The sequence below is a fragment of the Marmota flaviventris genome, chromosome 15, assembly GCF_047511675.1.
Source record: "Marmota flaviventris isolate mMarFla1 chromosome 15, mMarFla1.hap1, whole genome shotgun sequence".
Taxonomy (NCBI): Eukaryota; Metazoa; Chordata; class Mammalia; order Rodentia; family Sciuridae; genus Marmota; species Marmota flaviventris.
This window is the reverse complement of record NC_092512.1, coordinates 1,933,121-1,949,259: the sequence shown is the minus strand read 5'-3', so window position 1 is coordinate 1,949,259 and position 16,139 is coordinate 1,933,121. Positions and strand designations below refer to the sequence as shown.

At 62.8% G+C, this 16,139-nt stretch overlaps 1 protein-coding gene across 1 annotated transcript in view; it reads right to left on the bottom strand.

The window, feature by feature from the left end:
• The window catches only part of LOC114102841 (maestro heat-like repeat family member 5), a 30,988-nt gene extending 15,497 nt beyond the window's left edge, over positions 1–15,491 (bottom strand). Inside the window, exons 1-12 of the mRNA XM_027948335.2 lie at positions 15,332–15,491; positions 14,728–14,835; positions 12,842–12,999; positions 11,949–12,041; positions 11,486–11,602; positions 11,146–11,265; positions 9,841–9,963; positions 9,665–9,741; positions 8,912–9,047; positions 3,627–3,722; positions 1,114–1,218; positions 10–145 (exon numbers count right to left, since the gene is read on the bottom strand). Coding sequence (XP_027804136.2) covers positions 10–145; positions 1,114–1,218; positions 3,627–3,722; positions 8,912–9,047; positions 9,665–9,741; positions 9,841–9,963; positions 11,146–11,265; positions 11,486–11,602; positions 11,949–12,041; positions 12,842–12,999; positions 14,728–14,835; positions 15,332–15,491 — 1,429 coding nt within the window. The remainder of the gene's footprint in view (positions 1–9; positions 146–1,113; positions 1,219–3,626; positions 3,723–8,911; positions 9,048–9,664; positions 9,742–9,840; positions 9,964–11,145; positions 11,266–11,485; positions 11,603–11,948; positions 12,042–12,841; positions 13,000–14,727; positions 14,836–15,331) is intronic.
• Positions 15,492–16,139: the final 648 nt, after the last annotated feature.

The window sequence follows — 16,139 nt, the reverse complement described above, 5'->3', positions numbered from 1 at the left end:
GCTGCTCACCCTTCTGCTCCGCCACCAGACGGAGGAGGAGCGAGACACACTGCTGAGAGCGGCTCCTGGTGACTTTGTCCTTGTCCCGACACAGCAGAGTCAGCAGGCCAATGTGGTGACCCAGCACGGAGGGCGTGGCCTCCTCCTGTGGAGGGGACCGGTGAGCCACACAGGCCCTCTGTTGTCTATTCCTGCACTGCTCCTGGGGACGCCTGCCCCGGACCCACAGGAGCCTGCGCCAGCCTGGGAGTCCCCTGGCCTCCCTGACCCCAGTGTCCCCATCTGGAAAGGGGACTGTTCACTATGTGTGACGGGGACTCAGGGCGGGCCTGCTGCTGCCTCCCCTTGAGCACGCACACACACAGGTGCCTGTTACACGGGGGCCACCACACCCTGTGCCTGTGCCTGCACACACGTGTGCACACAGTACTGCTTTCTTTCGGGTTCTTTTAAAGATTTTCCTACTTAACGTTGATTTTTAACAATTTTGGTTCTGATGTTCTTGGACCCATGTGTTCATATTTTTCACCAAGTTGGGAAGTTTTCATGTCACCTGGCCGGTCCTCCTGCCTGTGCCCCCCTCCCTGCCCTGGGACTCCCCATCCCTGGGGCTCTGGTCATCCTTCTCTTGTCTTTCTTTCCCTTTCGTGTCCCTGGGGTCTCTTGTCCTGTCTTCAGATCCACTGGTGTTTCCCTCTTCTTCTCCAGCACCTGACCCGCTGGTACAACGGACCAGCGCCTTTTTATTTCAGAGCCTGGACTTGGTCTGATGTCTGCCTGTGGCCATGTATCCCTAGATGCTCCTTATCCATTCTTTATCATGTGCATGTCGGCCTTCAGCTTTGCCCCGGTACTGGACGCTGAACACAGGCGTGCTGGTTCTACCACGGAGCTGCACCCTGCCTCGGGTGCTCGCTCTTGCTGAGTCCCCCTCAGCTCTACTGGCCGCTGCCAGTCTCCCGCCCCGTGTCCTCAGACCACCCACCGTGACCTGCCCTCCCCTCCCTTGCGGACGGTCTGGCCACAGGAATCCTGGGCAGCTCCATGAGGCGGGACGTCCACCTGGTGGTCCTCCCCGCACCGGGGTGTCCCCGAGGGAGGACGGGGACTCACGGTGAACTTGAGGGAGTCCACGACGTACTGAAGGAGCAGGAAGATGGACAGCACCACCCGCTGGCGCTCGTGGCTCTTGTCGGACTTCAGCCAGCGCTCCGTGTGCTGGGGCGGGAGGGCAGGGTGAGCAGCGCTGCCGCGGCCCTCCTCCACCCACCTAGCCCAGCCCGGCCGAGCGGCGGCTTGCTGACAGGGGCCTCCAGGCCATCGGCCTCCGTGGCGCCCCCACCCTGCTCCTCAGCATGTTCACTTCACAGGGACCTTTCCTCCTCTCACAGCCAACACCAACCAAGCCATCCTGCAGTGGGCACCAGCAGGCGTTCTCCAGCTCAGTTCATTCCAACATCACTTACCTGGAGGTGGCATTGGACCCTACATACTAGGGCTCAGCCCCAAGATGGCCCTACATCAGATGCCTGTTGCCAGCCCCAGGTGTGGCCTGTTGCTTCGACCCAAATGAGCTATGAATCCAATGCACTGGGCCATCTCTCACTACTGCAGTGAAATACCTGAGGTAGGTACTTCCATAAAGAAGAAAGGTTCACTTTTGTTCACAGTTCTGGAGGTCCAAGGTCAAGAGGCCACACCTGATGATGGCTTGCTTGCTGGCAGAGTCCTGCGGCAGCACAGAGCGTCACACGGCAAGACACACAGAGCACGTGTGTATCTGTGTCTCTTCTGGTCTCTATCCCTCGGCTCCTGAAGCTAGTAGGATGCAGCCCTGGGCCCTGCCCTAAGGACATTATCTAGTCCTTGTCGCAGCCGCCCAGCGGCCTCTCGACACCACTGTGGATCCGGGCCCACCTCAGATGGCAGTCAAACCTCCACAGGTAGAGCGTGGGGGCCACTCAGTGCCGAGCCACCCACGGTGCCTCCTTGGGTTCTGCTACCTCTGAGCCACTCTCAGCACTCAGGAGGCACCAGCCCGCTCACCGCTTGTCATCAAGGGCATGACAAAGGAGCAGCCGACACCAGACAGAGAGGGACAAGGGCAAGCGGCACCAGCCCCTGCCCCCACACAGCCCTGCAGGCCCCGCGCATGCTCCTGGAGGGCGAGCCCCCCGAGCCCAGCCTGGGGTCATGGAGCAAGCGCTGGCCGGTGAGACCCCAGGCTCAGCGCCCCTCGCCTCTCCAGGGAGGGGGCAACAGGCGACCTCCAGTCACAGCTGGTTCCCCTGGCAACAGCCTCCAGTGGCCATGGGCACAGCAGCCTGGGGGTCTAGGAGCTGGGGCTGACGACCAGACCTCTCACCACCACAGGCCGCACCAGGCTTCCAGGATGTGCAGAAAGGCCGGGGCCAGCTCGGGAGGTGTCCGGGGGCCTGGTTGGCAGGGCCTGCTGCTGGGTCAGCATGTGGGTGTGGAGCAGGGGGACACCAGGGAGGACCTGTGGTCGCTCTTCCCTCTGTATTCCTGAGCCACTCCAGGGATTGGAGAGGGACTGCCTCTGTCCTGGGGGCCCCGTCCCTTCTCCCTGTCGCTCCTGTCCCTGGAGGCCCAGGTTCCAGGAGGGATCCCAGCTGCGTGCATGTTGTCCCTGTCACCTGACCTCAGACTCTCAAGGACGGGTGCCGGCCACTGGCCCCTAACACACACACCTCCCTCCCACAGGGGCCCTCGCAGGGCTCCGGCAACAGCGCCTGGCAGGGGGGTGCTTCTGGCCTGAACTGAGCAGTCCTGGCCCCGCCAGGGTCCGCAGTGGCTGATGGGCCCGGCTGGCACTGTCAACGTCCCACAGCTCAGGCCAGAACTTACTTTCCACCAGATGGAGGGCTGGCACCCACGTGGCTCGCCTCCCTCCGGCCACCCTGCCTGAAGCTCCCGTCTTCTGCCTGACCCCCTGTGGGCCTCGGTCACCTCCAGCCTCCAGCCCCACCCCGCCCTGGGCCCAGACATCACAGAACAGCACGGCACAGCTCTGGACAAGTGTCCTTCAGGGCAGAGAGGAAAGGGCCCGACGGGGGCCCAGCGCCCCATCACCTCCCACCCCCCAACCCTGCTGCTTCCCGGCCCCCACCAGGAAGATACCTGGCCCCACAGCCTCTCTGAGTCTCAGGGCATTCCTGGGGACACACCTGAGCCCATGGGGCTGCCTTCTGGGTTAGGACAGTGCTGGCCCCACACCGAGCCACCTGGGAGGTCAGGGGCAAGGTGGCCCTCCCCGGCCCGTCCCCCTTATCTGTCAAAGGGGTCCGGGGATACCTCTGGGCTGGAGGGATGAATCATTGCAAAGCACAGAGCCCAGGGCCAGCACGCTGCTGCCAACCCTGCGGGGGACTTCAGCAGTGCCGCTGACCGCTGCCCACCTGCCCAGCAAGGAGGAGACGGAGGCTAGCAACCTGGGGACTCTCCCCCAAGTCCCCGGTTCTCACTCCATGACCGCAGTGGGGAAGAAGGCCTCTGGTTCCCGAGACAGTGACTTTGGCCGGCGGGCATTGTGGGGCACTGACCAGGAAGAGACCTCGGGCCCCAGGTGTGGAGACGCGGGGCAGGCTGGCTGGAGCAGGCCTCACCTGCAGGAGGAAGGAGAGCTCGTCCACGCCCGGGTTCTCGAGGAAGAAGTTCTGGAGGAGCAGGTCCAGGGCTCTCACCGTCTTCCCGTACAGCGCCTGGCGGACACGGGTCAGCGGGTGTGGCAGCAGGCCTCCCTGCCCTGAGCCCCTGCTCCTCCCCTCGGGCTGAGCCCCCCGCCCAGGATAGGGCAGGACGGGCAGGCTGTGGCTGCCGCTGTGTCCAGGAGACGACCGTGTGTGTGGCCTGGCTGGTGCTGCGGTCCCCTGCTGCCCTCTGCCTCTGCTCTCAGACGCCTTCCTTCCTTTGCCCTGGAGCGCCGGGCTCCCGAGGAGAGGACAGGCGGAGTCCTCCTTCCCTGGACCCGCGCCCTTCTCCTGGGAATACTATTTGACTGACGGCCCCAGATACGCAGGACTCAGCAGGTCCAGAGTCACCCCAGACCTGCCGCCCGTCGCCCTGGTGCCCGCTGGGCCCTGAGAGCTGCCCGGCGACTGTGGAAAGGTTGAGTGAGGGAGTCAGCCATCATGGTGAGTGCGGATGTGACCGGCTGAAGACCCACTGCCGCTCTGCCAGGGCCTCACCCAGGGAGACAGACGGTGCGGACGCAGGCGAGAAGGGCGCCTGCCGACGGGCCTCCCTAGCCAACCTCCTAGCCACGATTCCCTCTCAGGCGGGTGCTTGCTGGTGTGCCCTGGCCTGGGGGAGGCACATCCCACAGAATCACCCAGCACAGACGCGGAAGCGCGAGCACCCGTGGGAATCTCCAGTCCAGGGGACAGGTCTGACGGGTGCGTGCGAGACCGGTGCATCCATGTCAGGAGGAGGAGAGTGGCCAGACAGTGGATAGCACTTCCCTGGAGTCTAGGGGGGCCGGGGCTCCTCACAGCACTGAGGTCCTCCCCTCCCTCGTCCTCCCTCCCATTGGTGCCATGTTAGCTGCAGGCACGGTGTCCAGAGAGCGGCCGGGCAGGGCTGCAGAGGGCACGTGGGGATCACCCTGGGGCCAGGGGACCAGTGCTGGCACGCTGCTGGTCAGGTTGGGCTGAGCAAGCCACCTGCTGGAACTTTTGTCAGTCTCACTGCTGTCCACATCCTGTGCCAACCTCACCTGCACACACCCACACACATGCGTACACACACCCCCACACACACATGCACACGCACACACACATGTGTACACACCCCCCACACACGCAAGCACACACACACGCACACACACACATGCGTACACCCCCCCCCCACACACACACACGCACGCACACACACGCACACTCAATCCAGAGGGCAAACCAGGGCCTCCTGGGAACGACACGTTTTCAAAATCAAGAGAAGGACTGAGATGGAAGGCCAGACAGAAGTGTGCGCATAGGCAGGTGGCCGGGGGGAGAGGACGTGACACAGACACAGGCACTGATACAGGTGTGAGGACCAGCAGGACAGAGAGACGCGCTGACGATGTGGACCACAGGTTCATCTGACTCCAACGGTGGAAAGACACCAAGGGGGAACAAGGACAGAGGGACAGGGAACGGCCAGCCAGACGGTCGTGCCGGACAGATACCTGATGGGCCATCGCCACCTGAGGGGCCAACGCCATCCAGCCAGACCTACTCACAGGCTTCCTACAAAAAGCCACTTCAGCCACGGCGGTGCCGAGGCTGACCGCACAGCCAGGGGCAAGGCCCAGCACTGACCTGGGCAGGGGCAGCCGGGACAGGCACACAGGTGTAGGGACCTGGCAGCAGGCACTGGGCGCCAGGCCAGCGGTGAAGACAGCCTTTCCCACGACTCCAGCAAGACAGAGGCCTCCGTCTTTATGGCCTAAGAACAGCTTTGAAATCCAGTGGCAACCGGCATAGCGGGTCAGGGGCGGGGGGACAGTGCCCTGCGGCCAGGACGTGTGGCCCTGCCCCTCACTGAGGGTGTGTGGACCAAGTCCGCGAGGGACGGCAGAAGACGGTCGCTCACAGGCGCACACAGCTGGGCACGGCGCCTGCCGCCTTGTGGGCCAGTGGATCTGGGCAAAGTGCTCTCCTGACAGAAATGGAGCTTCCTGTGAAGACGATGGGCGCACTTTTAAGTCATCGGCGCACCAAAGAGTAACAGCTGAAATCAGAGAGTCTGGGCATCAAACCGAGTGAAGATGAAGACACAACAGATCCAAATCGGTCCCCGTGGAGGACCTGGGAGAGCGCGGGCAGCGGCGGGCACCCCCCAGCGTTGGGAGCCACGCCTCAGGACAGGCCTGCACCCCGCTGCCCATCTGCGCTGGGCCCCGACCCTGACCCTGACCCTGACCCTAGCGAGCACAGCAGGCTGAGGATAAAGAGGGAGGACACAATCAGGAAGGAGGGACTGGGCCACCTTCACGAGAGGAAGCCGCGCGCCCCGGCGGGCAGAGGTGGAGCCTCACAGGTCACTTCCTGTGTACCAGCAAGGAGCTGGGGGACCTAAAGCCTCCAGACACCATGGAAAACGTCACCACAGTGGGAGACAGGAAAGAAAGCCCCGGCGGAGGGATGGGCAGGAGAGTGGTGGGAGAGTGCAGAGGGCCTGGCCCTGGGAAGACGCGGGCCCCACAGGCCCCAGAGCCTGTGCCGGCCCAGGCCCGCAGTGTGCGGAGGGCAGCCGATTCCAAACCTCCCTGGAAACGCCGGGCAGAACCCCGAGAGCAGAAGCAACCGCCAAGAAGGACAGACGGGTCTGCAGAACCCGGCCTCGGGCTCAGGAAGCCCTTAGCGCCCTGTGGGAGCAGACGGCCTGTGCTTACCCACCCCGGAATGTGTGTCTCCGGGAGCCCAGGAGCCAGGGTCCACTGTCACCGCGTCCCCCCAGGAGGAGCAGCAGACGAGCTCTCAGACACCTGTGTGTCCACGAGGGCTCCAACCCCCATCACACTGTCACGCAGGACTGGACACCAGCGTGAACTTCGCGGGTCCTGAGCATGCTGTCCACTGGCCCTGCCATCGAGGAAGTGTGACGGTGGCACAGCACAGATCACGGGGCAGAAGGAAGCCATTAGCAATGGAATCCTGGGTCCCTGCAGGTTGGTGTTCAGCAAAGGTGACTGAACCATCCGAGGGAGGGAGCCTTGGGGGAGACCTGGGGAGGTGCCTGTGATGGGATCAGTGCCCTCATGAAAGGGGCTCCAGGCACTCCAGCCCCTCCATCACGGGAGGACCCAGAAATCAGCTACCGGGGTCTAGACGAGGCCTCCCCAGAGCCGCCACCTGCCACCGCATCTTGACTCCCAGCCTCAAGACCTGCAAGAAGCAGATTTCTGTGGCTTGTGAAACACCAGCTACGGTACTTGGTTACAGTTGCCCAGACAGACCTGGACAGGGGCCAGGTGTCAACGCCAAAAGAACAAGACTTCTAGCAGAAAGCAGAGAAGCTGTGAAACGTGCTGTCGGCAGACTCGGAGGCCGCAGCGGATGTGGTTGGCACCAGGCCCAAAGTACCGGAGCCTGTGCCTAGCTCTGGTCCAGACGCAGGCTCCGCCTCTGTGGGCAAGTACCTGGGGCGGGAGAGCCAGACCCTTTTCTGAAGAAGCTGCACTATTCCACATCCCACCAGAAAGCGTGACCCATCTGGATTTCCTCAACATCAGCAACTTCCGCTGCCCAGAAGACTCAACTAAGAGAAGAGGAAGCTACAAATTGGGAGAAAATATGTCCAGATCAGATATCAGAGGACAGAGGCTCACATCTAGAAACAAAGGGGCCTCTAAACATAAGAACCACAGAGGTGACTCGGGTGACTTCCAAAGAGAACCTGGAGATGGCTGGGATCGCGCGAGAGGGGAGGGGGCTGAGAACCGAGGCCCGCCCATGCCTCTGGCCAGGACCAGGAGCGCCTGCCCTCACCCTGGGTGGACGTCATCAGTGCTGCCTCTCTGGAAGCAATTTGATGGCTCATTCATCAGGTGACCCTGAACCTCCCCAGTGACCTCACCAGACACTCAACAGAAAGACCCAGCCACATGCTCTTGGCTGACAGCCCCAAACTGGAACAGCCTGGTGCCACCCAGCTGTACCAGGAGTGAACGCCTGACGAGCCAGGACTTGAGCTCTGGAGACCTTCGCAGTGCGTGTAACATATCCAGACAGCGTCACCAGGGTCCCATTTATACAGACCTGCGTGGGACAGCATGGGTGGGCAGGGCATGAGGAGAGAGACGGAAGAGGGTCCTACAGGGACATGCCCAGGGTGTAGGGAGGGACCCACAGGCAGCGGGGCATCCCCTCAGGCACGAAGGGGCTTTCTGAGCAGGTGTGTCTTGGACGACAGGCTCACAGTTGCACATGGAAGTGGGCACAGGTGTGTGCTCAACCGTGGTGCCTCGTGCAACCTCTACAGCCCTGCCTGCCTGCCACATCCCAGGCCCTGTCTCTGATACCCTCAACGTGCAGCTCTGCCTGCTGAGACGCAGCTGGCTCCAACTAGCCAGACAGGGGTGGTGGGAAAGGGTCCCGACACCACTCTCCTGCCGTGGGACCTGGGTGCTGCCCACCATGGTCTGTGTCCACACAGAGGTGGGCTTCCCCAGGCCCTAGCCGCCTTCCTCTGCTCTCTGCAGCTTTCCCGGATGACCTGAGGGTCTGCTAGGGGAACCCCGCCTGGAGCTCACAGGGCTACCCAACCTGGCCTGCGGCCGCGGCTCTCAACTGTCCTTGCTAACCAGGCTTTCCTGGTCACTAGGTGTGTTACTGGCTTTGCTGTTTCCACTGAACAAAGCCTAGCCGGCCAGGATTTAGTCCGCCACTGGCCCTGGCAACCTGGCCCCTGAGGCCACCTCTAAGCTCAACTGCACCTCCCTGCTGTCCTGTGGACAGAAGGGCCTGGCCCAGCCTGGGGTACACCCTGGGATGCTTTGGGTCATCGAATGTGACGTGGCTCTGCTGCATCCTGGGTCCAGTCAGGAGCAATCGAGGTCTGTGCGGGACCATCAGTCTGTCCCTGCCTTAGGGTCCTGGAGAGGAAAGACCTGGGCCTCAGGGGCCAGGATAAGGAGTGCTTCGAGGCTGTGGGTGCTGCCAGCATTGCAGAGGCTGCTGAGTGGGCACTGGGCAGCCACGCCTCGTGGGACACCACAGCACCCTGGCCCTGGGGAGGGCAGGACGCCAAGACCCAGGATTTCCCCAAGGTCAAAGTCAGCCAGGATGGAACCAAGACTGGACCCTAACTCCTTCTCCTGCCCTCACCAAGCAAGGCTGGACAGTTGGGCCAGTACCCGGCACCCACCATGAAGGAAGAAGGGGAATGGCCAGAAGCACAAGGTCACCGTGACATCCGGGGCTGGCTCCGGCAGAGGGGACTTGCTCTTCAGCTCCTCTATCGGGGGCAGCAGGTACACACTTTGCAGGCAGGTCTGCAGAATCCTGGACTTGACCAGGGGCTTGAGGCTGGGCCGCAGGTTGCTGCAAGGAACCAGAGAAGAACAGGCTTTGCAGGACTAGTGGGCTGGGGCCAAAGCCTGGCTGGGAGTGGACCTGGACAGCAACACACCTGGCACAGGGTGGGGAGGCATGGGGGAAACGGAGATTACTTGGACTGGCAAGGCCCCCGGTGACAGGGACTGCAGCAGGCCATCCTCATTGGCTTCATTCTCTTGGGTTCTTTGGTATTTGTGAGAAACTTAGGGATTGCTCTGGGGTCAGTCAGGGTTGTGAGTGGACCGAGATCAGAACTTGATTTGTGGCCATGTCAGGACTCAAGGGGTGACAAGGCCAGGGCTTGACCAGGGTCAGGGCTCAGCATGTGACTGGGATCAGGGCTCTGTGTGGGGAAAGGATCAGCCCGAAACCAGGACCAGAACTTAGCGTGCCACAGGTCAGGGCTCACTGTGTGACCAGGGTCAGGGCTCAGCATGTGCCCGCACAACCACCTCTGGGCTGGGAACAGAGCAACCCGGCCCTGCACACGGGCCGTGTCCTGGCCCAGCCCTGGGGTCTGCCCCAGCTCGAGTCCTTTGCACAATGACCTCTCCACTCGAGGACCTGGCCTGTCTTTGCTCCTGGACCCCAGGGGGAGTCACCTCAGACCCACAATGATGAGTATGATCTTCTGCCGGCAGAGGGTGGCCAGGAAGTCAGGCTCCTTCTGGAGGATGCACTGGGAAGGTAGAGGAGGGACCAGTGTGGCAGTGGCACCCAACCAGCGGCCGGGCCTGCCTGCTCCACCCACCCTGGCGGCCCTGGTGACACCACTCACCAGGAGACACTGGATGAGCTCTGGCGTCTGAGTGAACTTGTAGTTTTGGGCGCCGTACTCCTTCCTGAGCACCCTTGTGAGCAGGATGGATGCGGAGAGGAAGCTCGATTCTAGGATTTCATCCTGAAAGGTGGCCAGGTCAGGGGACAGTGGCACAGAGTCCCCCAAAGCTTGCTGTGCAGCCCAGCAGCCACCCTGACCAGGGGCCCAGCTCGCGTGCATGCACAAACACACCCACACAGGTGCACACGTGTGACACACCTCGACACAGAGCACACACACACTCTCTCGCCAGCCTGCAGGCAGCACACAGCCCAGGACCGTGTGCACCACCCACACACTCACACCACAGCCCCAGGTGCCAGCGGCTCTGGGCAGGGGTGAGATCCACCCTGGGCCAGGAGTGTGAGCGCCCAGCAGGAGCTGCAGGGATCTGAAGGTGCTCCCACTCGCCTGTGGCTCAGGACAGTGCAGGCAGGTGGCCGCCTCCTCCACCAGCCTCAGGCTGGTCGCCATCCCCTGCAGTCACAGCCCTGGGCCCAGGAACATGGGAAGCAGTCCCGCGGTGGGCTTTGCCCGGCCACATCCCTGTGCCTGAGTCTCCTGTCTCCGTGGTGAGTGTGGCCTGGGGCGACGTGGACTGGGGTGCACTGCCCTCCCTGCCCTTCTCTGGAGGGGCTGGGGCAGGGCTCACGTAGTAGCTGCAGGAGAAGTAGTACACCATCCTGGAGATGATGTTGTCCACCCAGGGCAGGATCCGCTCCTTGGCATGAATGGCCATCTGTCCGTAGCACAGCAGGTAGGTGCTGCTGACCCACTTCCAGTGTAGGTCGGGGTCCTCTGGCTGCAGGCAGCAGGCACAGCTGGTCCTGGGGGCTCTAGCAGAGGCCCACCGGCTGCCCTCCCAGCCTGCACCTGTCTCCTGCCCCAGGAGAGGGTCGAGTCCTCTGCCTGGCTCCTGGCAGTGGCCAGGTTCTCGGGGCCAGTCCTAGGCCTGGCACCAGCCCTCTCCTTCAGGAAGCCCCTCAAGCTGGCCTGCATTCCCAGGGAGGACTCTGGGCAGGGAGTGCTGGAGAAAGGACCTCTCAGCACACCCTCCTAGCTCTGGTGGCCAGGCCTCACACAGCCCCTGGGGTCGGGGGAGCCCTTCACTCCAGGTGCTCTGCCCAGCAGGGACGAGGGCTTTCGCTGGCCTGCGTCCCCCACAGCAGCCCCTCCAGAACCCTCATGTCACCCGTGAGCGCTGGAGGCCAAGGCTCTCCCAGCCCCACACCCCCACACCGGCAGCCTCTGGGGACTCTCTACCTGGCTGTCTGGGGACGGGAGGGCCCACCTCAGGAACCTGGTACGGCCCATGTGCTCCAGCAGGGCCCACGCTTCCTCCAGGTGCGTGGTGGATGCTAAGCCCACAGAGAGGGCGATGCCCTGTGGGCAGAGGATCCTGTGAGTGGCCCCAGGTCAGGGCCCTGGTCCTCCCAGCCTTGCAGGCCCAGTCCTCCCAGGAGGACCAGTTAGCACCTGATGCAATGGTCCCCCACTGCGAGAGCCACACAGATCTCCAGGAGCAAGGGCTGAGGGCCAGGAAGTGACAGGGGCCCTATGAGGCAGGGTCTGGAAGAGGGGAAGCCCGTAAGTGCCCACCCACCTCTCGCTGGCTGCAGGACAGGTGGGAGGACTCCAGGAGGCAGGTCAGGTGCCACTTCACCAGCTCCATGTCGGCACACTCGCGAAGGAAGATCCCGTACAGTTGGAAGAGGAAGACCTGGGCAGAGGGACGGGAGCGCTGGCCCATGGGCAGCACCCAGCTGGACGCTCAGTACATGGCCATCAACGGGAGGGGTCAGCTTGCTCCTGCTGCTGTGGGAGCCTCACACGTAATGGCTACTGCAGGTGATGTCCAGACTTTCTATCAGCAGTGCCCTAGCTCAGGCCCTAGCCCAGGCCTGTCCTCTGGGTCCCCAACACACAATGGGTGGAGACCTCAGGTCAGCCCTCACTCCCGTCAGTGCTTCCTGCGTCCCGTCAGCAGTGTGGGGCCCGGGGGGTCACCCTGCTGAGGGCCTCTGAATGGCAGAGGGAGGCCCTGAGAAGCTGGCCCAGGCACTGACCTTGTCCTCAGCCTTCTGGGGGTCCATCTTCAGGAACTCCAGCAGCCTCTGAATGTCCATGCCAGAGTCTGACATCCGATGCTTCTCCACCAGCTGTGGGCAGAGCTCAGTGCTCAGTCCCACTCCGCTTCCACCCACCCTGCCAGGGCAGGAAAGTGGCTGAACCCGTCACATGGCCGGAAGCCCTGCCTGCTCCGGGAGCGCTCCCCACCCCCGTGCTGCTTCCATACTGGTCCCTGCACAACCTGCTCCCTCGGACTGGACGCTTTCCCACGCCCAGCTCCCTGAGCCTAGGTTGGCAGCCCTCATACCCAGCGGAGTGCTTGGGGCAGCCTCCCTCTGTGAGCCATGGCCCTGATGTGGTTCCTGCCTCTGTCGTCCCCAGACCTCAAAGAGTCTCTTCCTGAGTGGCCCAAGGGTGTGGCCAGCAGCCTCCAGAGGCTGGAAACCAAGGTTGGAGCAGAAATTGGAGGCTGGGGCCAGAACAACTTCATCCATTTCAGGAACCTCTGGTGGCCCTCTGGTGGCCCTCTGGGGCAGGGGCCTCCCCGAGGAGGAGTAAGTTGGGTTCTGCTGCCCCCCATCCCACAATTGCAGGAGGCCTGAGCCGGGGAGCCTTAGTGAGCGTTAGCGGGCAGGTCGGGAGGAGCCCTGAGCAGGCAGGACCCTGGGCCTCAGGTGTCTCTGGGCCTCCACGCTCCTGTGCCCTGACTCCCTCACACCTGGCACCTTCAGGGATGGCAAAAGCCTACGGGAGCCAAGGGACGGCCGAATGCTGGGGATGGCCATGAGATGCGCCCAGAAGCAGGCTTCCTCCCTGGCCCAGTGGCTCAGGGGCAGGAGGTGGTGGGTCAGCAGGCCCACTCTGGTCAGGTGGAGCGACTCTGGCCTACCTGGCCTTGAGCATACAGGTAGATGCTGATGGTGTCCAACACCAGGCTCTGCTCAGTGACCAGCATGGCCCTGGCTTTGCTGACCAGGTGGGCCTCCCAGGATGGGTCGCAGGTCCAGTGCTTCCCTGTGTCTCCTGGGAACCTCGAGTCTGAGTAATCTGCAGAGAAACAGTGCAGTCTGGCCGCAAGTCCCAGAGACCCAGGACCACGACCCTCGCGGAAGCCAAGGGAAACTGGGCTGCAGTGGAGACCCCCTACCAGGCAAGCCTGTCCCCGCGAGGACCCTTCCTGGACCTGTAAACTTGCTTTAAAATAAAGAGAACTGAAAGTGCAGCATGTGCTGGGGGCATGTCACAGAGGCACAGTGACCAGCTCAGAGTAGGGCCAGTGTGCAGCCAAATGACCTGGGCACAGGGCTCCGACACAGCCCAGGGCACAGAGACATGATCCACAACCTGAACTCAAAACTTCAGATCAGCGAGGGAAACACGGTGGGTCAGGGTGCCATGTAATTTCCCATCGTTTGGAACAAGTTGAGCTGGCTCCCTCCTGTTCCTCACACCAAAACCAACAGCAAAGAGCAGCAGCTTCCCAAGGGCAGAACTGAAGCCGTGGGCTTGTTGTCTATGACCCAGGGTGGCGGAGGCTTCCTGAATGTGGAACCGACAGAGCCACAGGGAGACCACTTCTGCAATGAGCCACATAAACCTTCCCCCGCGGCAAAGACGAGCTAAGAAGGTGCTTGCCACACACCTAGGGGGCTAGGGGTACCCCGAAGCCTCATCCAAGGTGCAGCAGAGGATCCCCTCTGCACCCCAAACCAAGGCCAGAGAGCCCTACAGAACAGAGACCCTACGAGAGCCCGACGGAGAGCCCTACAAACACAAGGCAGTGTGAAGAAACCATTCTCACCCCCAGAAGGGTGACAAGTCGTTGAACCGCAGGTCCCAAAGCACAAATAACAGTGCGCTCAGAACTGCAGGCGCAGGGTTCTTTTCTCTCCTGGGAGCGTGGCAGTGACGGTGTGGACACCATGTGGCCCTGGGGCTCTCAGGAGAATCAGCCCTGCTTCCATTTGAAGAAGGCTGTGAGCCAGCCACGCAACCCGGTCTTTGGGTCAGTGGCCCATGGCCCCCACCTGGTGTGCTGCAAATGAACAGACTCAGTCCCTGCCATTCACCCCCTGGGGACTGAGCATCAGCACTGCCAGACAGGACACTCACCTGAGCCTCAGGGAGCCCCCACACCTTCCAACCCCTGGCCCTGGCCTGGTGCCATCTTGAGGAGGAGCCTGCTCTGGGCGTTTGAGAGTGTTGCCCGCCCTGACCTGTGCAGGTGGCCAGGAGGCTGTGTGGTAGGCTGCAACTCTTGCTCATAGATCCATGTGGTCATTCATCCCATAAAATCCCTGACTACCCCCTGGTCAGCCCTGGGGCTGCCAGTCAGCATAGATGTTTAAGTCTGTAATGGCCTTTGGAAGACCCATGCCACCTCTCCTTTGTCCCCAAAGCCTCAAGGACCCCAAGGATCAGCAGCAAGCTCTCTGTGAAGCTGGCTAGGAGGTGGCCCCCAGCCGGCCCTGCCTGCTCCAGGACCTCGGAGCCCTCTTTGTCCCTGGATGCCGGGAAGGCCGGCCCCCAGCTGCCAGGGGGAGTGAGTTTGGGCAGGTAGGGGCCAGAAGGGGGCCTTCCAGCACACCCCACCTCAGGCCCTTGGGGGTCACTGAAGCTGTCCCAGGCTTGTCTGCCCAGTCCCCTTACCAGGAGGCAGGGTCTGAAGGGACAGCGATGGCCTTGCACAGTGCAATGGGAACAGATGAGCCTGGGAGCCTTGGTGCCCATCAGCGTGCCCCTACCCCAGACTCTGCCCGCTGCCCACCTGCTCACCAAGCTCCAGCTCTTGCTCCTCCCTGGGTGACAGGCGCTTGGACAACCAGAGGGGCCGGTGGAAGACATCGTTGGTGGGGGCCAACATGGAGCACAATGCCTCGGGACCTGGCAGGGACAGGAAGGCTACGCATTGCACCCTACCCTGAGCCAGGCCACGTGAGTTCCCCAGGCACCCCCCTGGTCAGGCCCACCCCGGCCTCCTTGCTCCTGACCAGTGCTCCCTCAGTTACCCAAACGTGTCCACAGGCCCCTCAGCCTCCATGGCAGGGGAGGACCTGGGGGGGAGGGGAGGCGCCCGTGCTGCCCTCCTCACAGGCCCGGGCCTGGGGTCTGCTGGCTGGGACGAGGGTGCACACTCACACAGCCATCTCCTGGTCACAGCAGCTGAGAGAGGGCAGGAGCCCAGCATCTCCAAGAAACAGGGCCAATCTGTGGGCACTGCAAGGCCAGAAGCCCCTGGACCCAGGTGAATGTCCTGGCCTCCACCTGGTCACCTGGTCCCTCCTCTGATGTCCATCAGGGCTCTGCTCAGCACCTTCCTCTGGTCCCCCTGAGCCCCTCCCTGAATGGTCCGCCCTGCCCCCGGGCACAGCAGGGTCACGTGGAACCGGGTTAAAGTGCATGTCCTCCTGCAACAGTGGTCTGACCAGCAGCTGCATGTCTAACTGGCCGCCGGAGGACCTACGGGAATCCAGGGTCACTGCAAGCCCTCGGTACTCTCTGAACACCTGCCCCAGGTGCTGGCCATAGACCACACCCATGCTTGGGTGGCCTCCCTCAGGGTCCAGAGCCCCTGCCCACTCAGCCAGGATTACCAGGCCAGGTTCTGCCTTCGACCCTAGGTGAGCAGGCCGTCCAACTGACGAATTAGCCCACAGTTGTCCACCTGGCACCCCTGCTGCCACCCAACAAAAGCCCTCATGTGTCTCCTGAGGTCCCTCCTTGGTACTTCTCCACCCTGACCTGGGACTGAACCCTGCAAAAACACTGCCCCAGTGGGGCCTTGGCAGCCTCGGTCACTCCCCCTGTCCCGGGCCCTCACTCAGCCACCTGCTCCCGGCCACGGCCTCCTTCTGCAGCCCTTTGCTTGGTGGCCCAGGCAGCTTTTAGCACCCCTGCCCACCACCTGGAGTGCTCCCAGCCCCCACACGAATTCTCTGCTAGGAGCCGCTGAGCCCCTGCCTCTTCCGGGAGTGGAAGCTGGGCCTGGTCACCTCAGGTCTGTGCCCCGCAGAGCGCCTGGTCTGGTGGGACTCAGCACGCACAGCAGTGCGGGGCGCAGACCCATGTGTGGGAGACGAGGGTGAGCAGGTGACAGCAGGGCCACCAGTGAGAGGACAGGTCCACCTCCCTGCAGCACGGGCACCTCCGTGGGGTGCCTGGCTAAGCGGCACTAACCGTCCTGCCAG